The sequence below is a fragment of the Pochonia chlamydosporia genome (genome assembly GCF_001653235.2).
Source record: "Pochonia chlamydosporia 170 chromosome Unknown PCv3seq00013, whole genome shotgun sequence".
NCBI classification, from domain to species: Eukaryota; Fungi; Ascomycota; class Sordariomycetes; order Hypocreales; family Clavicipitaceae; genus Pochonia; species Pochonia chlamydosporia.
This window is the reverse complement of record NW_019154048.1, coordinates 277207-298231: the sequence shown is the minus strand read 5'-3', so window position 1 is coordinate 298231 and position 21025 is coordinate 277207. Positions and strand designations below refer to the sequence as shown.

The following is a 21025-nucleotide window of genomic DNA, read 5'->3' as shown; positions in this document are numbered from 1 at the left end:
CTCATCTTCTTCGCCTCCCCAGCAGACGTTGCCCCGACCGTACATGTCTGTTGCCGCCTCAGACACGACCGCCGAGCAGGTATCGTTCCATCATGGGAGTCCCCTTCGAGGCTACGATGCCCCGCTCAACGGGTCGTCCAAACCGCCTGGTCTAAAGTTTTCTTTGAATGACTTGAGACTTGGCGAAAGCTTTGATACGGTAGGTTTTCCAACATTCCTGCTTTTTCTTATCACATGTCTATTATTTCAGACCCTTCTCAAATGTCAGTTCATTTCTGGGTTGCATGACTAACTCGACTCAATCAGATCAAACTAGACGTTGGCTTACTAGCATGGCACATTGGACATTTTCCCACGGAGAACGGGGCGATCGGGGAAAGGGTCAGCGAAGATGACCTGTACGCTATTCTCGACCTGTCACAAAACATCGGCAACAATATCGACAAGATACTTGCCCTACGCAATCAAAATGTGGTCCCGACAGAAATCGAGAGTATACAGGATGATGTCGATGTCGATGTCGATGTGCTTAGTCCAGTGGAAAGTAACCACATCTCCCAGCACCACCCTCTTGGCAACTTGTGCAGTAGGAGAAGGAAGGGCGATGATGCATTACTCGGCCAGCGAGTGCCCGCAAAAAGACCTCGAAGTATTACCTGCCGTACCTGCTCGACGCATCACACACCCAAATGGCGAAATGGCCCTGCTGGACCCGGCACTCTTTGCAACGTGTGTGGACTGATATATGCCAAGCGACGTGGGAGGATTCGGGCTGCAAGGGAGTTCCCAAAACAACCTTCTTCTTGCTAAATCATAGCAATTTTAATGATAATTATGTGGAGACAGATATGAGACTTGGAATTCAAAAGGGATACAGGTTTGGTGCAGGCGTTTTTTCACTGCTCTTGTAATGGGCTCGTTTCTTTGGTTGCGTCTTTGCGTTTCGGCATGATACCAAATGTATTCTATTCTTCCTGTCTCTTTTTGATAATACCTATCTCCGCAGTTAGGGTGACGCCTCGTATTTTGGATCAGACCTGGTAGGCTAGGATATGATAGTAGAATGTATGCCCTATTGGTGGACATTTCTGTCATCGTGAAGATATCTGATATGGTAGATTGACATTGGGACCTACCCTGGCCCCGACTCTTGACACCTTGCTCACCTCATTGCGAGCCATATCCATCAGCATAAACTTCACCCTTGCGCCTTTGATGCAGTTCGAGATAAGCGATGCATCAAACATCTCACCAGTGAGTTCTGGGGTAGATTGCATTGGTTGATCTTGACCATGCACCACGGATCCGATCGCTGGTGGCGCCGGTTTACCTTAATTAATCCTTCGAACCCCATTTGATGGCCCATGCTCAAAGGCGCCGATACCGATAGTGGTGGATGGACCCTTGACTCCACTTCTGCCTTGACAGCTGTTGTCGTTGGTGAAATCCACCAGGTCAGAGAGGTCAAGTGCAAAAGTTGGTGGGGCAAAATCACCACCTTGCTGAGAAGGTTCCAATTTCATCAGAGTTGACCGGTCACCTTTTTTTTGGTTGCCGTTTCACACATCTCGACCCTTCTTCTGCACCCGATTGTGAAATCGTCACCCACTGTCGCTGCAAAGACCATCCTTCGCCACGCCGTAGGCAATCCTGTCATGATATTTCACAGCCATTCACCTTGACAACTCCGCGTGTCAGGTCGCTTGGTACAGCCATGGCCAACAACATCTTGGCCGAGGAAGCTCGTGAGCGTGAAACCTATCGGTACGCCATTCCTACCCAATGGCTCCAACATGTCCCACCGCATTTCAAAAGCTAACGGTGCATTGAGCGTAGGTACGACTCATCCTTAATCAATCAAGTCTTCCCCAACCCCGACGATGCGCCCATCTATCCGTCAGAACTTACTCCCGACCCCGCCCTGACAGCCTTTGCTGAGCTGGGTGTGCACCGGCTCAATGCTGCTCGAGCCTTTATCTCGCTTTTCGACAGAAAGTACCAATACATTGTTGCTGAAGCCACGCCTACGACACCCCTTTCGCCCGGCAGTAGCGCTGCGCAGCAGCCCAGTGGACGAGATGGTCTCGAGACGCAACTCTTGCTTTGGGGCACCTCGCTACCTCGAGGAAGTAGTGTCTGCGACAGTGTTCTTACAGCAACAGGGTCGCAAGATACTACCGAGCGGCTGGGATGCGGCCAGGATGCTGTACAAGAGCTACCCGTAACTGTTGTAGGCGACCTGATGAACCACCCGCTGACAGTTGGAAAAACGATGCACGGATCTTGGCCAGGGTACAGGTTCTATGCCGCGGTACCGCTACGAACACCCAAGGGGATAGATATTGGTATCTTTAGCGTGTTGGACATGGAAAGTAGGGAGGGGAACGATCCCAACGTCGTGCCAATTATGCAAGACCTTGCAAGAACGATCATGGGTTATCTGGAGACAAGGAGGTTTAGAGATGGCCAAAGGCGAGCAGACAGAATGGTGAAGGGCGTTGGGAGTTTCGTCCAGGGCAAATCAACCACCTGGGGGTGGGAGGCGGCGCCTTGTGGTGATGATATGGACGAACGCAGGCTGAGCCAGACTCAGGGCAATGGCAACAGTGGTGATGACTGGAGTGGTAGGTTCTGGCATCCTATTGATGATGCATCACATGGGCTAAGTCAGAATACAGACACAGCACCTCAAACCTCGGCAGCAAGGGACAGACCGAATCTCGTCAATGATGCTTCTATCAAATCCGCAAAGCACATTTTCTCCAAAGCGGCGAAAATCATTCGCGAATCGATCGAAGCTGATGGCGTACTATTTTTGGATGCGGGCATTTCATCCTTTGGCGGACGTGCTACTGTTGGAGGCATCCCAGGGACTCACGAGTGCGAGCGACGATCATCTGCCACTAGCATGCACTATTCAGCTGGTAATCCGAATAAATGCCCATGCTGCAAGGTCCTGGGATTCTCCACTTCTTCATATTCGAGTATCGACGGACATGATCAGGAGCAATGTTACAAGCAGCTCCCTGAGCACGCGTTGGGCGAATATCTAAAAAACTACCCCAGAGGCACTATCATCGCTTTGACTGAGCCGGACAGCCCGAACCAGCCAGATACTGAACCAGAATACAAACCCCCGCTGCCTATCCTAGACTTGGTCCGAGATAGTTTTGGCCCTCATCTTGGCCCTCATCTAGGCTCTCAGGCGGCCAGACCATCGGAACTCGCAGTACATGAGTATGGCATGGAAGACTTTGTGAGGGACTTGCTGCCTGGGGCTCGCAATGTGGCCTTTTTCCCTCTCTGGGATCCCCAAAAGCGACGCTGGTATGCTGGTGGCTTTGCCTATACAAAGAAAGCATCACGCGTTTTGTCGGTGGAAGGTGAACTGAGCTATCTCTTAGCGTTTGGTACTGTCATCATGGCAGAGGTGTTTCGCATAGACTCGAAGGTGGTGGAGCGGTCCAAGATGGACGTGTTGAGCTCCATCTCACATGAACTACGTTCGCCTCTGCATGGAATCATCCTGGGCGCAGAATTGCTGCATGACACTGCCTTGGATGCTTTCCAGGGTGACCTGCTGCACTCGATGGAAACATGCAGCCGTACTCTGCTTGACACTGTCGACCATTTGTTGGACTGGAGCGGAGTCAATAATTTTCTCTCCCCAGCGCCTGTGCCACAGGACAATGGCGACGTAGAGGAGCGAGGATTGCGATCTGGAAAAATGGCAACCATCGAGTCCGGTATGATGAGCATCGTTTCACGCGTCAGCGTAGACTTGATTGTAGAGGAGGTTGTAGAAAGCGTCTATGCTGGACGAATTTTCCAACTTCGAACTCTTGGTCCAAACGGAGGTCAGCATGGGAACACAGCTCCTACTGAGGCAATGCAGCCAAACGAGCTGGTTGACTGTATGGCATCTCAAAAGGAATCAGATATCGCGACGATATGTGTTGATATTCAACCAAACGCCTCCTGGCAGTTCTACTCCCAACCAGGCGCACTTCGCCGGGTTGTCATGAATCTGGTTGGCAACTCTCTCAAGTTCACAACAAAGGGGTTCGTCAAAGTCTCCTTGGATCAGCCGCAGGTAGCACCGGGTGACGGGGAGAAAGCTAGCACATATGTTCGGCTTACAGTGACTGATTCGGGGTGCGGCATTGGCAAGTCATATCTGGAGAACGACGTATTTACTCCGTTTATCCAAGAGGACGGCCTCAAACCAGGGATGGGCCTAGGTCTCAGCTTTGTCGAGAGAATTGTCACGGCACTCAAGGGATCCATCTCAATACAAAGCGTTGTTGACAAAGGCACAAGCGTGTCGGTCACATTGCCGTTACCCGCTGTTGCGCCAGACAGTGCAACCCCGAGGCTCTTGAGTCCAGGGAACGAATTCGAGGCCCAAAGAAACGACCTCCGTGGCTTGAGAGTTCTCCTCCTGGGCTTTCGAGACACACCATCTGTTGATAGCGAGGATGGTGTGTTTGGGACGAATGTGGTGGAACAGGACGGAATCGCGAACATCTGTCGAGACTGGCTCCAAATGCAAGTGGTAGACCCATCTGAAAGCAACACACTCGTGCCAGATTTGCTATTGTGCGATGAGACATATTTGCACTTGAATTCGCATATTCACACACAGCGAAATGCGTCGTCACCTCCAGCTGTGGTGATTTGCAGAAATGCAGTGGCCGCCCGGGACTTGGCAGAGAACAGCATATTTAAGCGCAGACCCAACGACCAACTGTGGGAATTCAGCGCCCAACCGTAAGTCTCCCGGCAAAAGCCTGAAGTTCCTATTCCTTCGTCACTGACAACACCCTTAGGGTTGGACCCAGAAAGCTTGCAAAAGTCCTTGCGTTGACGTTCAAGCGATGGACAACATACCAAGCAACTCTCAATCCCATCGCCCCATCAGCAGCCCAAACACCTGAGAACGAAGATGGTCCGCAAGCACCGACAACTTCCATCGGTACACCAGATACTGCCGGCATGCCTGTTCTTGATGGAACGCCCGAATCCATCGTCTCAAGCTCTTTCCAAGAAATCTCCCTCCCGGAGCGAGTTCGTCGCTCCACACCACTCACGACCACAACAAATGGCAATGACTCCGCGTCAGATATTGACTCGGAACAACCAGGCACGAGCTTCCTGCTCGTCGACGATAACCCCATCAACCTCAAAATCCTCACAACATACATGAAGAAGCTTCGCCTCCCTTACCGCACAGCTACAAATGGTCAACAAGCCGTCGACCAGTTCCGCGAAGGCAGAGGCCTCTACAAGTGCGTCTTCATGGATATTTCCATGCCGGTAATGGACGGATTCGAAGCAACACGGCACATTCGCAGCACCGAGGCTGAATTGAGTCTGCACCGGTGTACGATATTCGCGCTCACGGGGCTGGCCAGCGCGGATGCACAGCAGGAGGCGTTTACAAGCGGGATTGACTTATTTTTGACGAAGCCAGTGAAATTGGCGGAGTTGAATCAGATTCTGTCGGCTAGGAATTTGACGCAATAATTTGTACGGTTTGCTTACGGTGGCTTTTGAGCGTGTGTGCGTGCATTGCGATGCGTTGCTTTTAGATTGCTGGATGGATGGATATATGGAGTTTCTTATTTGCTATTGGGGACATTTGAATCATGACATTACTGAGGCTGATGACGCCTGATCTCATCTCATTTTATATTTCTTCTCTGCTAAAGTGATACTCTCTTACCCTGAATCTTCTCGTTCCCCCCTTTGGTCGTAGTCTGTACTGCCAATGCTGCCCGGTACTTGGCAGCTATTCAAATGAGCTTGAAGCCTTGCGGACCGTCTCACCCAAACTCCGTAATTTCCTTGCCAAAGTTGCCAGTATCCATATGCTGCACTTGATAAGTGTGCATTTGTTCCTTCGATTTCAGGACCCCATCGTGGGGCAAACTCCAGCAACGTTCCGCACGGGAGCAAATGTGGCTGACGACAAACCTCCTTTGTTGCATGCATTTGAAGAATACAATATCCCAGATAGACACTTATCTCATGCATAGAGGCTATTTTTGGCGTTTTATACGGATAAGAAGAGAAACAAATCGTGGGATCTGGAACACGTGACACAACCTACGTATGGCCTCCATCGTCGACCCCTATGCTCCCACTTGCAATCATTCGTACTTCAACAACTGCTACCGGCAACAGTTCTGGAATGCGACGCCTATGATGCATTTAGAAATCGGCGAGACATAGCTGAAACAGTCCAATGTCTTCAGGCTCGGCCATCTCTACAAGCTCTCGGCCTGTACGGGCATGCACCGAATGTAAACAAGCAAAGGTAGGTAAGTGGGTGGTTCACACATCCGTACACAGCATCAATGCTCTATGAGACCATTCTGACAGGTCATTAGCTCAAGTGCGACTCGAAGGAAACGTTTCCAAATCCATGTTCAAGATGTCATGCCCGGCAGCTATTTTGCACAGTGGACTCTTCCTTCCGAAGAACGCCTGCAAGGAAGTTCGTCCTATGAAGTCCCAGTCATAGCCATTCGTCCTAGTTGACCGTCTCTGTAGGAAACTTGAGTATATGCGTAAAGAGCTGGAGGAATTGCGTGGTCAGCAACATGGAGGCTCTTCTACAACACAAGTTACATCGATGGCGGCCTCGGACCAGGGCTTGAGGTATAAAGAACATGACGCCACGAAAGCTAACCATGACTTGGACTTGAGCAACGAACGTTTACGTCTAGAAGGGCTTGATCTAGACTCCAAGCTTGCTACGGAGGCACTCAATATGTCAGTTGGAGCAAGTTTTCAAGCTGCGCTTTCGTGGGACACATGCTGACATGTTCAATTCTTCAGATTCACAGACTTGTTTCTTCCACAATTTCCCATCATTGGCGCCATCTGCGCTAAGCAAATGTACACCCAGAAGCCGTTATTGTTTTGGACTATTATAATGATTGTTCTCTCTCACCACCGAGACATGATAGATGGTGAACTCTACATATGTTTGATTCGGTCCTACGAAAAGTGTCTCCGGAACGACATCATGGACGCACCTTTGCCGCTGGACAGAATCCATGTCCTTTTATTCTTGAGCGTATGGCCACTGCCTGTGATGTTTCAAGCCCGTGACCCAAGTTGGCTGTATTGTGGGATGGCCATTCACGCTTCGCGCTATTTGGGTCTTGATCGTGACCAAGTTGTGCCCTCTCTCCGCAGCCTTGGCGTCGCTGCTGGTAGCGCTGATGAGAGGGTTAACACTTGGTTGGGGTGCTTTTACGCTGCTACATCGTAAGCTACATATTCCGCGTCCTCTTTGAGCGTTTTGACGGAACATTTTCTTACGTTTAGCAGTCTTAGCCTTCATCAGGGGCTTTGTCCACCGATTGATGCTGGCTATGATCTCACGACCATTCAGAACTTGCTCCGTCGAACCAATTTGGATCACAAGTTCAAATTCTACGTGAGGGTTCAGGTTGTAGTCGCAAAATACGCCAGTATGGTGTCTCACGCCAGCGATCTGGATGCATGTGCGTCCATAATGCGGCTTGTGGAAAGCGAACTCGACGTTCTCCAATCCACCTTCACTGACAGGGAGAACGGAGACTATGGCGCTGGACCCAGCATTCTGGACGTCAAGTTGCACTTCTATGCTCTCCTAATGACGAAACTATCACCCGAATCTCCATCATACCACGTCACCTCCAAGAATGCGCTCACCACTGCGCTGAGAATCGTACAAATCTCAACTTTGCATCAAGCCATCGATGGCGGTGGTGCAGAAGACACACTCTCCCTGCGTAAACGCAGGTCTCTGCCAAAGAACAACTATCGAGGACTGGCCTTTGCCACCATCCTCCTACTCAAATTCTTCTACCTCAACAGCGCAGCCCCGAAAGAAGAGCAAGCCGCTGCGGCGACTCATATCAAACTTGCCCAGAATGTGTTCTCAGTCTGTTCTTTTGAAGACGGTGACGAATATGCCAGAGCAGCCAAAGTATTTGAGACAATTGCACGGCTGAACCAGGATACACTTGATTCAGCTTTGAAGCTGCGGCTTACGCACCTCATGGGCGTGTCGATTTTCCTGGATGCATTGAGTACTGCCGCAGAGATACGAGGTAGACCAGTCACCATTCGTGAAGGCGAAACACTTGAAGAGTTGAGCGCAGATGGCGGCGACCAGTCCATTCAAACTGAGCGACTCCCAGTTTCGTCTCCTGGCGCAGAACAAGCGGGCTCGATGATGGACTTTCTTCTTGAGTTTTGGGACGGGCCGCTTCCGGATCTGAATATGGCCGATATTGACTCCAGCCTCCAGCTTGAGTGACATATTGGAATACAGTAGAAACGTATGTCTTTTCCATTTATATGGCTGACTTTGATGGCTCAATAATTCACTGCACGTCTTTCGTCTAAAGCGGATTTTACATGATGGCAGCCTTTAACACGGCTGTTTCGACATCAATATTCACTTCGGTGCAACATCCTCGCTACTTGACAAAAGATACAATGCAACCCCGGCATTACGATGGCGCCAACTATTTCACTTCTGACGAGAAGAAAGCCTTGTATATTGGACCCAGGTAATACATCTAATTAGAGTCGCATGGCTAATTCGATACGTACACGTAACAAGACCGACTCTAAGGGTTCCTTAACTCAGTGCAATCGGGGTTGTTCTTGACTTTTTCCTCTACAAATGCAACGGCGCACCGGTCAAGTGCTCAATATTTCAGCAGCAGTTTGTACTACTCCTCGTGCTCTCGCCGCCATTTCTTGAACTCCTTAGCAGGCAGGTCGAGATTAAACATCTGGTCGAGCTCCAACGTGCTTCTGCCCTTCATCTCCGGTAAGAAGAACCACGTCAGTGCGAAGGCAATGACACACGTTCCTGCGAAGACGAATCCTGTCCTAACACCCAAATCCCCTGAGTCAGGATTAAAAATAAATGGGAGTACGAATTGCATCACGACGGATGAAGCTTGTTGAACGACTTGACCAATGGCTTGGGTCTTGGCCCGCAGCTGCAACGAGCTGGTTTCACCTGAAATAGCGTAAACCGCTGGCCAAACACCTAAGCTGCAGACAACGATGACGGCCGTCATTATACCGCAAGCAAAGAAGTAGACTGCAGGCCCGGTCCAAGACCCTGATATACCCATGCCTACCCAGAGAACGGCGGTGACACCAAGAGACGAAAGCGTGGCGACTCGTCGCCCAACTCGCGAAAGAATATACATTCCAATTAGGTTGCCAATACAGCCTGCCACGATACCCGCGATAAGAAATATTAGGCTCTGGCTTGAAGGCATGCCGACAGTTTGAATAAAATAACTTGACTTTGACAATAGCTCTAGCCCAAACATGGATGGAAAGAAGTTGACCATGATAATAAGCATTGTGCGGCGCGTGTTTCGGCCGCGAAAACAAGTAATGTAGCTTGCATTGCCCAAGATGGCTCTCTCTTCGGCAAGGGTTTCCCGTAGCTGCGCCAAAACCACCAGTGGATCTGTCTTTGGTGCAAAGAGTCTATATGCAGCTCTGGAAGCGTCTTCCCTCTTGTCTTTTGACTCGAGATATGCCGGACTTTCCGGTATAACACATGCGAGAATGAAAGGAGCTACTGCGAGAAGCCACTGGGCTCCAAAGGCGCCAAGATATCCGGTATGGCTTTCGATGTTGTTGATGAAAAAGACGACAATGGCTCCAATAAGCTGACCAAGAAGATTTCCCATAGGAAAGAGCCCCATGGCCGGTGCTCGAATAGACACAGGTGAAGTTTCGGAGATGTACGTTATCGCAGTCGACTTGAGCATGCCGCCCGAAGTTCCTTGGATAATCTTTCCAATGAAGAAACTTGTCCGGCGACCTTCTATGCTCTCCGGAAGATAGGAGCAGAATATTATAGCCACAGCTATAGCAGAGATGAAACTGCCGGCCATGAGAGTCCATCTGCGTCCGATGCGGTCCTGGAGCAACCCTCCCCATATTGAACCTATGACCATGCCGATCGGGGTGGACGCCGACCAGAGAGACAACCAAAGGGCCGGTATGATCCATTTATCTTCATAATATTGGCCGTAATCTTTTTGGAACGGTCTGACGGCAGTGATGGAACCAATGAGTACGAGATCAAAGCCCCATCCAACAGAGATAATGGTAAGCGAGGCAAAGCACCACACTATTTTGGGATATTGGCGCATGGCCGTCCACAATGGCATGTTTGCCTCATCTTCTGAGGTTGGGGGCATTGCATCTTTGGCGTTTGGCGATATAATGGCCTCTTGTCGGACATTTGCGGCAGCGGAGGAGCTTGACGTTGGAGCCAATTCAATATGGCTTGCTCGTGCTGCTTTGTCGAAATCGGCAGTATTCTGCTGAGATTCCGGTTGGTCCATTGCACGGAATGAAGATATTGATATAGCACCTGATTCAAAGGAGGTTTCAACAATGTAAGTTCAAGTTGCTTCGGGAGAGCAGAATATGAAGGTACTGATGCTTGTTCAGAGAGTAACCCCGGACTTGGATGCCAAATTGACTCCGTCATTTATATTGCTGTCTAACAGTCTTACACACTATCAAAACTCGTATCCTCGGCAGGTTTTCGGACTTAATCACATTTAAGCATAAGATCGTATGCCATGCGGCATTGGATGTGTAAGTGTGGCCAATCAGCAGTTGGAGCGAGTTTCGGCCCAAAGGCCGAACTTCGCATATCAATGGGCTGGGAGGGGAAGTAGTATCATTGCAAGGAACATGACATTAATGCCAAATTGACCTTGACCAAGCCACCAGCTTACGAGTCTGGGTTGCGTTTTCTCTCACACGCTCTGCGGAGATCTTGCTGGTGTGCGAGATTCGGCATGAGATGCGAAATGCGGCATCCTGTGCAAACGCCTCGCCACAGTCCATCGTAAAGCATGTGAAGATTGCTTCACACTGAGATTTCTTTCGCCTAGACGACCATAACTATAAATCTTAACTTTTTCTTGACCTCTAGTGGTCAGCAAATCAGCATTATCTGATTTTGGTTGTCCTGGACTTCACACATCGATCCCAAATCCTGCATTTATCGGGTGCAAATGGAAGCGATCACTGAGTCGAAAGCAGCGGGCACCAGCCCAATATGCTATATCGTCACACCGGTAGGTATGTTGGGATACGGCTTAGATGAGGATTCTACAGCCAGGGAGCTCGCAACGGCTGTATCCACTGGCATCCCAACTGCACTCATTTTGGACTCTGGGTCGACCGACAGCGGCCCAGGAAAGCTTGCCTTTGGGTCAATGACATGCCCACGATCAGCCTACGTAAAGGATTTGGCCAAACTACTAGCGCTAGTTTACAGATTCCATGTCCCCTTGATATTTTCCTCTGCTGGTGGCGATGGTACAGACGAACATGTAGGAGAAATGTGCCAGATCTTAGAGGAAGTTGCAGCAGATGAAAGATACCAGTACGTAACACAGATGCCTATATTAGTGATTCGCACTAACCTTGTATGTCTCAGTGGGCATCGATTCAAGATCATCTCGATATTCTCTAGCATCGACAAAGCAACAGTTTCGTCACGTCTCAAGGAAGGACGCATCACAGGCTGCGGACCATGTGTGCCACCGCTTTCCGAGGACGACATTAACTCGTCGCGGAGAATAGTTGGCCAAATAGGACCTGAACCATTTGTCGATACTATGGAAGCTAATCCGGATTTCAACGTTATTGTGGCCGGCAGAGCGTATGATCCAGCTCCATACGCAGCATACGCAATGTTCCAGCTGCGGCGGCGATTTCCAAACATAAGTCCCGAAGATATCGACAAGCGAGTTGGTGGTTTCCTACACATGGGCAAAATTTTGGAATGCGGCGGCTTATGCTCTACTCCCAAATCCTCGGGTGCTGTTTCGGCAACCTATGAGGATGGCAGATTTGATGTTTGGCCCATTGATCCTGCATCCCGTTGCACACCGATCTCTGTGGCTGCACATGCCTTATATGAGAATACTAGACCGGATATTCTAAGAGGACCGGGCGGTGTTCTTTACCTGGACCAATCCAAGTATGAGCAGCTCGAGGATGGAAGATCTGTCCGAGTTAGCGGTAGTAACTTTCGACCTTTGAAGAATGACGGTGCGCCTTACCAGTTAAAGCTGGAAGCGGCTCGTACTATTGGATATCGCACAATGTTTTTGGGTACCGTTAAAGACAGTGAGTTTCTTTGTCCTAGTGTTCATTACTTGCCGAACTAACATTTGCCACAGGTATTTTGATCAGGCAAATCGATACATTGCTAGCTCGAGTTAAGAAATATGCCCAACAGCAACATCCAGAAGCTGGAGGAATGTGGCAGCTCGACTTCCATGTCTATGGATCCCAAAGAGATGCAGCGAACGCGCCTGCTGAAATATTCATAGTGGCTGAGGCTCTGGCTCAAAACCAACAGCTTGCCACGAGTATTGCCTCCAAGGCGAGGATTGCCATGATTGTGAGTGCGTCACGAATTCCTAGATAGTAGATAGGACAGACTAACAGGAATAGCACGGGTCGTATCCAGGGCAGAAAGCCACTGCTGGAAACTTTGGGTTTGGGATTGGTGGCCTGACTGAGATTGAACTGGGAGAGTGTGCCCAGTTCTGCATTTATCACCTCATGGAACTAGATCTCGGAGAGGAGCGACTCCCAGCGTCCACTTGTGAGGTTTCTAACAAAGTTACGCCACTGATTCGGTCTAATGTGTCATTTATTGGCAATGGACAAGACACCCTGCCAAACAACGGCTTGAAAGGCAGTATCGAAGGTATCCAAACTCAACTCGCCGGCACATCGTTAAAGCATACAGATAAAAATGAAACCAACGGCCAAATCTTTCAAGGCCCCGCGAGCTCTCCCGGTACTCTCTCGGATGTATCAGAGATTCTGCGGTCCAAGAACGCCGGCCCTTATGAGATTACTATCGACATTCTGTTCTTCACAAGAGAAATATATGGCCGAATACAGGATTGCGATGTCGTATCAGCGGAGAATGTCTCTCAGGCTCTCAACATTGATCAGAAGGATATCATTTGGATGGGATTCTTTGAGCCTGCTCTTGCCTTTAAGGTTACGATCCCACGGTTTAGGAATGGAAAAATGACGTCTGCTGGTAGCTTTATGGAGGATGATGTGCATGGATCTCAGCAGCATACTGGTATAGCACGGATGAAGCTACCAAAGAACTACTTCTCTACTAAAGCGTCCTCCCTTTAGGTATCAGTCGTAGAATAGCCGCCCCTATTTGGTTACGCAGCGGATTGTATGATACTGAAAATGGTGGCGAATAGACTCACTTGCTCATTGTCTTCTGTTCGTTTATTTTTGTCATGTTACAGAACCAACGCGCTCACCGCTCACACGGAATTTGGCCCAACAGCGCCAAAACGGAGTTGTGTGCGACCTCAGATCATTTGTCGTTGCTACATTTATAACCTTGAATCCCTTGAGCGCAGAACTTGTTAAGTAAAACTATTCGGCCACGTCAAGATCCTTGTATCATATCTGCAATTTATCTGCGCTACGCAAAGCCATGGTGCCAGACACATCCCCGAATAGACCTGCGCATAAACAACGATTTGCAGGCGGCTACACTTGGGAAGACGAGTACAGCCATCCTTCACTCGTTCAACCCCATGAGCCATTAGAGCTCTACATCGACGGGGGCTTTCACCCAGTAGGAGTTGGTGATACATTTCATGACGGCAGATATACCGTTCGATATAAGCTTGGCTATGGGGGCTTTTCCACTGTCTGGCTGGCGAGAGATAATCATGAAGAGTATGACCCTCCATTTAACTTGCTAGTCCTCCGTTTCCCACTAAAGCAAATCTCACAGACGATGGGTTGCCTTGAAGATCAAGAAGGCCAGTGATTCAGCAAATTCCCTAGATGAAGAGCCGGAGATCAAAGCCTTTGCCATTCTGGAGCGAGGATACACATCCAGCGACTCGTCAAGCGCGAGATGCTTTGCCCAGCTTTTAGATACCTTTCAACACCATGGCCCAAACGGAACTCACACATGCATCGTCACTGAACTTTTAGGACCAACACTCTCTTTCGTGATAAAGTCTTATAATATCATGGATGTACCAGAAAACTTTCCCCCGACACCATTCTACGAGCACCTCGCCAGTTAGTAGAGGCTATTGACACTATACATCGCTACGGGGTAGTACACGCAGGTATACGACTCTAACATTTCACTCACCATTTAACGCTCATGCTAATGAGAACAGATATATCACCTGGAAACGTCGCCTTCAACTGCTTGCTCGACCATGCAAACGACGAAATCCTAGAAGCTCTGGGCGGCGATCCCTTGGTGTCTGAATACATCGGCCCACAGCCGCGGCCCGCGAATCTTCCAAGACACCTATTTCCACTGGCCTGGTGGCAGAATTGGTATGACGGCCCAGACGAAGATATCAGGCTCCTAGATTAGGGGGAGTCGTTCCCCATGGGCGAAACAAGAGCAAAGATTGCGCAGCCGCCGGACTTGAGACCCCCTGAAACCCTTTTCGTTGGTTCCTTCGACCATCGACACGACTTGTGGCGCGTAGGGTGTGTGGTATGTATACCTACAATGTGCTCCGTATCGTCGATTATCTGATATGTGTGCCCTAGATTCACTTCTTGTTGTACCAAATGGGGCCGTGGGGGGTTCCCATGCATAAGGAAGAGGAGATCCAGCAGCAAGTTCAGGTTTTAGGACCACTTCCGTCGGCGTGGCATGAGCAATGGCAACAGATGGAAAAGGAAAAAGAAAGGCCCCAGCTAATTTGTCTACGTGAGATTTCTCCCTTCTTTCCTTCTTTCTATGACTAGTAGCAGTCACATTGTTTCTCGGATTCTATTCCCGGTTCAATGATCAACAATCTTTGCACTTTCCAGAGAGACTGACTGACCATCAAACCAGCCGATGGCTGGATAAGCCACCTCAGCCCCCTGAGTGAGAGTTTCGAACCGCGAAGACAGGAAATCATCTTAAAAACAGAGAAAAACGATGGCATTGAGAAGGCTGAATGCATGGAAGACGACTACCAGGCAGTGCGTTGTTTGCTCGGTGTGATGGAGGGTTTGATGCAACATGAGCCGGAGAAGCGGATGACAGCTGAGGAGGCAGCGGCAAGAATAGTGTGGGTTGATCATTGGAGAGACGTAGAGTCAGGAGAGTCGGAAGACTCACAAGAATCAGAACAGGAGAGTGAACAGGAAGTCGAGGAAGAAGGACATTGAGCTTGAAAACAAACGATTCTGGTTGATCCGTCTGATGAGTCTCTTTTTTTGTCGACGTAACATGTTGAAGTATGTTTGGCCTGTCAAATAGCGCTCCTGAAAAAGGTCCAAGGGAATAATTGCTATCACAAGTACTTGTTATGCCATGGCCAATGCTGCAAGTCAGCTTGAACCGACCCTACATTTCGTGAACCGTATAGTCAGAGTAGTGTATTGTCTAGCTTTTAAACCAGCGAGATGAACCAAACGCCCAAACATGAATGGAGATGTTTTTTCCCTCCCACATGCATGCAAACCTTTAAACCTGATTCCATATACAATCCCGTACTCCGTATAGTACAGTAGGACATAAAGCATCATGCTGCCTCCCGATCCAATGACTGGCCCAGCACCATCTCGTAATACATGCCCTTTCTATCCAACAACTCATCATGTGTACCGAGTTCAACGATATTCCCCCTTGCAAAAACAGCAATGGCATCCGCGTCCCGAATGGTGCTCAACCGATGGGCAACCGCAATAGTCGTCCTGCCCTCTGCCGCACGATCCAAAGCCTCTTTAACAACCTTTTCAGATTCGGTATCCAGTGCACTGGTTGCCTCGTCGAGCAACAACAATCGGGGCTTGCGAATTAATGCCCTCGCAATGGCGATGCGCTGCCGTTGACCACCAGATAGTGATAGACCCTGGTTACCGCATGGCGTGTCGAGGCCTTCAGGGAGGGAAGCGACGAAATCCCACACATTGGCGTTTTTACATGCCTCAATGATGTCGGCCTCTGATGGATTGCCCCTCTCAATGCCAAGAGAGATGTTCTCTCGTATAGATCCTTGATATAGAACGGGCTCTTGCTGAACAAGTGCAATATCACGACGGTATTTACACCTATCAAGAGTTTTGACGTCTTGGTTATTAGCGCGGAGCTCGCCGCTCGTAGGATCATAAAAGCGCTGTAGAAGTGCTATCATGGTGGATTTTCCGCAGCCAGAAGCGCCTACAAAGGCAACCATTTTACCAGACTTTATGGTAGCGTCAATCCCCCGGAGTACCTTTAGTTTGGGCCGCAGCGGATAGGAGAACTGCACGTTGTCGAACGCCATTTCGGTGCCCTTTCCACTCGGTAGCTTTTCAGTCATTGTGCTTTCGGGTTGAGAATCGCCGTCCAGGTCGTCAAACAGGACTCGCTCGCGGCGCAGGCGGAAGATGTAGTTCATCGCTGTGCCTGCTTTGGTGATGCTGGTTGTGAATTGGAATAACATGGCAGCTGCTTCGCCTGAGAAGACGATGGCGATGAAGACAATGTAGAACTGGCTAGAAGTGTACTCGCCAGTGGACACAAGCTTACCACCATACCAGAAGCCTAGTCCCATCGCAAGCAATGAGACGGATTGACTAAGTGCGTAGAAAAACATCTTGAACCCGAGGTTTCCAATGGCTTGCCGCGCGATGCCCTGTAATTTCTCGTTATAACGCTCAACGACGGCTTGCTCCAGTGCCAGGGATGACACTGTCCGAATACCCATGACCGCTTCGGCTGCCACCGCGCTGCTCTTGGCGAAGCGCTCCACTGTATCTTCTTCGAATTTGAACTCAAGTCGTATTCGCATGTATCCTGATCCAACGACAAAGGGGAGAGCGCCGAATGTGAGAACCATGCCCAGCTTCCATCCCGATACGATGGCAAGGATACAGCTAGCAACAAGGTTTACAATGCAGATGATAAGAAGGGCAATATTCATCGACAATAGTTCTTGGAGACTTGTGGGTTCTGAAGAGAGTCTGGCCACCAGAGCTCCCGTTCCGTTCTCCGGCTTGTCAAAGAATGGCATGTCTTGTCGCAGCGTATTGTTGAAGATTTCGGCGCGGTAAAACTTCATGATAGTCTGGATTACGAATTGGTCAGTCAATTCCATAAGGGGAGTGAGAGGCGGCTATTTTGCTTACCTGCGCAACAATATTGGCCAGCCATCCAGCAACGGCGTACAGGACAAGATTTCCCAACGCTACCACAAAGAACATCAGGGCGAAAAAGTTGGCCTTCTTAACGTCGACGGTTTCAAATGCAGACATTGTCTTGGAGAATAAGACGGCAAGCGCCGGATAGGTACCGCCTAAAACAATGGTTAGCAATGAGGTCATTAAAACATTCAACCTGGTCAACTCACCTCCTGCAACACAGGTCAAGAAGATAATAAAGCTAGGCCACCACAACGTCTTTTGTTCTTTGAGAATCAGGATTAGCCCATGAAGAAGGCCATACTTCTTGCCACCATCCGCGCTATCGACACGCATACTCCCAGTTGTTGAAACCCGCGTGACTTCTTTATCCATGTCAACAACAGGTCCGTCCGTGTCATCCTCGGATTCATCTCCGACGGAATCAGACTTCTTGCCGAGATCCTGGGCTCGAACGAGCCTAGCATAGGCTCCGCCGAGTTGAATCAGCTCTGAGTGGGTTCCGTTTTCGATGGTTTCGCCCTTGGACATGACCACAATATTGTCCGCATCCTGAATTGTGGACAATCTATGAGCAATAACGATCATGGTTCGGCCTTTAGCGACATTGTTTAGTGCGGCCTGAACGATTTTTTCGGCATTTGGATCTAATGCGCTGGTGGCTTCGTCTAATAGTAGCACCTTGGGGTTGGCAATTATGCTCCGCGCAATGACGATTCGCTGCTTTTGGCCTCCAGAGAGCGACGCGCCACGCTCACCAATCCAAGTATCATATTCATTTGGCAGGTCTTGAATGAAGTCATGCGCAAAAGCGGCTTTGCAAGCCTCTACCACAAGAGATCGCTTCTCCTCGAATGGCAAATCTTCCTTGTTAGTGCCCGTCAGCCCATCAACGACATTTTGGTATATGCTGCCACTGAATAGAGTGGGTTCTTGTTGAACGAGTCGTATGTTGGTCCTTAGCCATCGCAAATTGAGGTCCTCCAACTTGTAGCCGTCCAAGGTGATAAGTCCAGCAGAATACGAATACCAGCGCTCCAGAAGTCCAAAAATAGTGCTCTTTCCCGAGCCACTAGCACCAACCAGGGCAGTCGTCTTATCTGATGGAATATCCAAGTCCAGGCCATGGAGGATAGGCACACCTGGCCGGGATGGGTATGAGAATCGCACTCCCCGCAATTTGATGTCGCCCTTGAAACCGTCAATGGTCTCCCCACCATCAGAGAGTGAGTCGATTGCAGATTTCCGGTCGATGATGGAGAACAAGTCTTGGGCTGCGGCCATCGCTTTGGAAATGGCAATGGTCTGAGGTGCAATCTGGGTAAGGGCCTGGGCTGCGACCAAGACAGCAAAAATGACCCTAATTTTGGCTTAGCAGAAGTTCTCGGCAGTGATGATCACATTCATTACTCACGTAACGACAGTGCCTGGATCATGAATTTCGCCAGTGGAATACATCCTCATGCCCTGCCAGAAGGCCAAAGCGTAGCCGGCAATGACACTGAAAAACTCAATGGGAAACAGAATAGCGTAGACTAAAGACTTTTTCTTGCCAATTTGTCTAGCTCTCTCCAGTATTCTATCGAATCGCATCGACAGCTTTGGGAAAGCCCAGAATGCGTGGGCAGTCCGGATCGTCGCAAATGCTTCTTCCGCCAGCGACCCCGATTCGGCATAGATGTCAAACATTCTATACTCATATAATGCATCCACGTATATGCAGCCCAATGTGACGACGGTGTTGACTGGGACGATAGCCAGTGTGATGAGAGTCAACTTCCATTGGACGATAAAGGCGACGACAAAGGCCGAGACAAACATGGAGAGCGCCTGGATGACGAGTCCCAATTTCTCCGAGATGCCATGGTTGACAAGGTTACCATTAGTGGTGATTTGGCTCGATACTGAGGAAGAAGGATTGTCGAAGAATGATATCTCTTGGCGCAACGTCTGGCGCACAAAGTCGACTCGCAGTTGTTTGGTGGTGCGTATCGCCGTGATATTGACAAGGACCTATTAAGTTAATACTTGGGCAAGACGCGACGACATGCATAGAAACTAACCGTCCAAACGTAAGTTAGGCAAAATCTGGCGATGAAAAGGTACACAAAATACAAACTAGGCGAGCTTGGGGTTAGCTTGGCATGCACAAGGAACACCGACCAAGACTTACGTGAATCGACTGACTTCATCCATATACTCCCCAGGTGACAGTTTTCCAATGACGAAGTTGTTAAATGTGTTGACAAACTTTCCAAACACAACATCCATTAACGGTAAGACTGTGCCAGCCCCAATCATACCCAAACAGGCGATAATGTTCAAGACCCATCCCAGGCGATCGTTGTATGTGAATACTCGCTATATTGCTGGTCAGTTATGTGACTACAGCATGGTAGTGCTCGATCGCGACTTACTAGGAAAGACTTGAAGCTTGAGCTTGCTTCATCTTGGCCCTCCTTCTTTCCGTCCGTTTGGTCGGCACTATTAGAATCAATGGTGATGGACTTGTCGGTGTCGCCTGAATGCGGCGGGCTGGCAGCGATTGCCGCCTCATTTTTGTCCTCGGGCATAGGTAGAGATAGATGGCCAACGACCTATGATCAGGCAGTTTATCTCAAGCTGGTGTGAAGAGGACCGGGTTTATAGTTCTGAAGAGAGTGCTTCATGAAGATTGTGGAGGTTGATTTTCTACTGCTACCGAAGCAGTTCCAATGGATGATATAGCTGTTGTTGTGCGAGGAAGAAATCATGGAGGCGAAGCAGTTTTTGAAAGAGCCACGTTCCAAACGCAAGATCCCAAGGTACTAGAAATTGAACCTGGCTCTGGAGACTTGGCATGTCGTATGTGTCTGGTTTAGGATAAAAGCTGACGGAGTCTGGCTCATTCGGAACTCTACGTCACGGAACACGCTGCCGATCCCATGTTGTCGTAAGCGACCATGCAGCCCTGTCTCTTGGGTAGCTATCTGAGCTACCCATCTTGCATAGAGATGAGTCAACGGAGCATGTCTTGCTAGTCAAGGCTTGATTGCCCACTCCGCAGATTGCATGGCAATCAATGGCCTAGCCTTGCGGACATTGGTCAGGGTCAGGGTCAGAGTTGAAAATCCTTTGTACTTGGGGCTTGGAATGGGGTCGCACCAGAGGACTCAGAGGCGGAGCATTAACCATTGGAATAAGAAATTCTCGAATCCGATTGAGTAAGAAGATGACACCGGCGTGGAGATCGGGGCATTGCTATTGAACCGGAATCTTATCGAATGTAACGAATTGTAAGATCATTGTACAAGTTGACGTGGAAGCAGCACAAGATTGAATACTGTAGCTTTGTCTGTGCCACAGACAACCGTGAAACCAACAGATGCGGAGCTGTGCGGAAGCTTTGGAAACTAAACCCCCATCTGGCATAGTCGGCTGAACAACCGATGCCCACTTGCCTCAAAACGGAGAAAAAAATGGTCAAACGTGCAAGAGCAACGCAGCCATGGAACCCATCAGTGTGAACGGCAGCCGCGGTGGCCGCGGGCTCCGAGACGGTGAGTGTGGTCATATGGCAAACAGATTTGCCTTTAATCCAATCAACTCCGAGCAGCCATCGTCTCTGCGCACTCTGCGTCCCCAGCTTCAGCTCCAGCTCCAGCTCCATGTCCGTCCCTACACCACAACGTCTGGTCGAGTCTATCTTCCTATTCACTCTCCCCGTCCAACAAGCCCAGGGCGGTAGGTAAAGCAAAAAGGCAAAACGTCCAGGGCCGCTGTCGTCATTACTTTGCACCTGCGTACGCATCCAAGCCGATGACCCAGAAAAAAA

The 21025-nt window shown here is 49.5% G+C and overlaps 5 protein-coding genes across 5 annotated transcripts; 3 read left to right on the top strand and 2 right to left on the bottom strand.

The window, feature by feature from the left end:
• Positions 1-1714: 1714 nt before the first annotated feature.
• On the top strand, positions 1715-5526 carry VFPPC_11006 (histidine kinase G7; the record flags this gene model as incomplete). The annotated part of the gene is made up of 3 exons (XM_018289287.1): positions 1715-1764; positions 1837-4770; positions 4830-5526. The coding sequence occupies 3 exons, from the start codon at positions 1715-1717 to the stop codon at positions 5524-5526; spliced, it is 3681 nt and encodes a 1226-aa protein (XP_018136916.1).
• Positions 5527-6637: 1111 nt separating this feature from the next.
• Positions 6638-8317, top strand: VFPPC_16928 (fungal specific transcription factor domain-containing protein; the record flags this gene model as incomplete). The annotated part of the gene is made up of 3 exons (XM_018294680.1): positions 6638-6777; positions 6844-7278; positions 7342-8317. 3 exons carry the CDS (start codon positions 6638-6640, stop codon positions 8315-8317), a joined length of 1551 nt encoding a protein of 516 aa, XP_018136917.1.
• Positions 8318-8738: 421 nt separating this feature from the next.
• VFPPC_11007 (proton myo-inositol cotransporter protein) lies at positions 8739-10388 on the bottom strand (the record flags this gene model as incomplete). The annotated part of the gene is made up of 1 exon (XM_018289288.1): positions 8739-10388. One exon carries the CDS (start codon positions 10386-10388, stop codon positions 8739-8741), a length of 1650 nt encoding a protein of 549 aa, XP_018136918.1.
• Positions 10389-11072: 684 nt separating this feature from the next.
• VFPPC_11008 (caib baif family enzyme) lies at positions 11073-13233 on the top strand (the record flags this gene model as incomplete). The annotated part of the gene is made up of 4 exons (XM_018289289.1): positions 11073-11446; positions 11501-12195; positions 12249-12472; positions 12526-13233. 4 exons carry the CDS (start codon positions 11073-11075, stop codon positions 13231-13233), a joined length of 2001 nt encoding a protein of 666 aa, XP_018136919.1.
• Positions 13234-15611: 2378 nt separating this feature from the next.
• VFPPC_11010 (lipid A export ATP-binding/permease protein msbA) lies at positions 15612-19784 on the bottom strand (the record flags this gene model as incomplete). The annotated part of the gene is made up of 7 exons (XM_018289291.1): positions 15612-17138; positions 17200-17366; positions 17421-18571; positions 18626-19224; positions 19275-19329; positions 19385-19572; positions 19629-19784. The coding sequence occupies 7 exons, from the start codon at positions 19782-19784 to the stop codon at positions 15612-15614; spliced, it is 3843 nt and encodes a 1280-aa protein (XP_018136921.1).
• Between the last annotated feature and the right edge of the window lie 1241 nt (positions 19785-21025).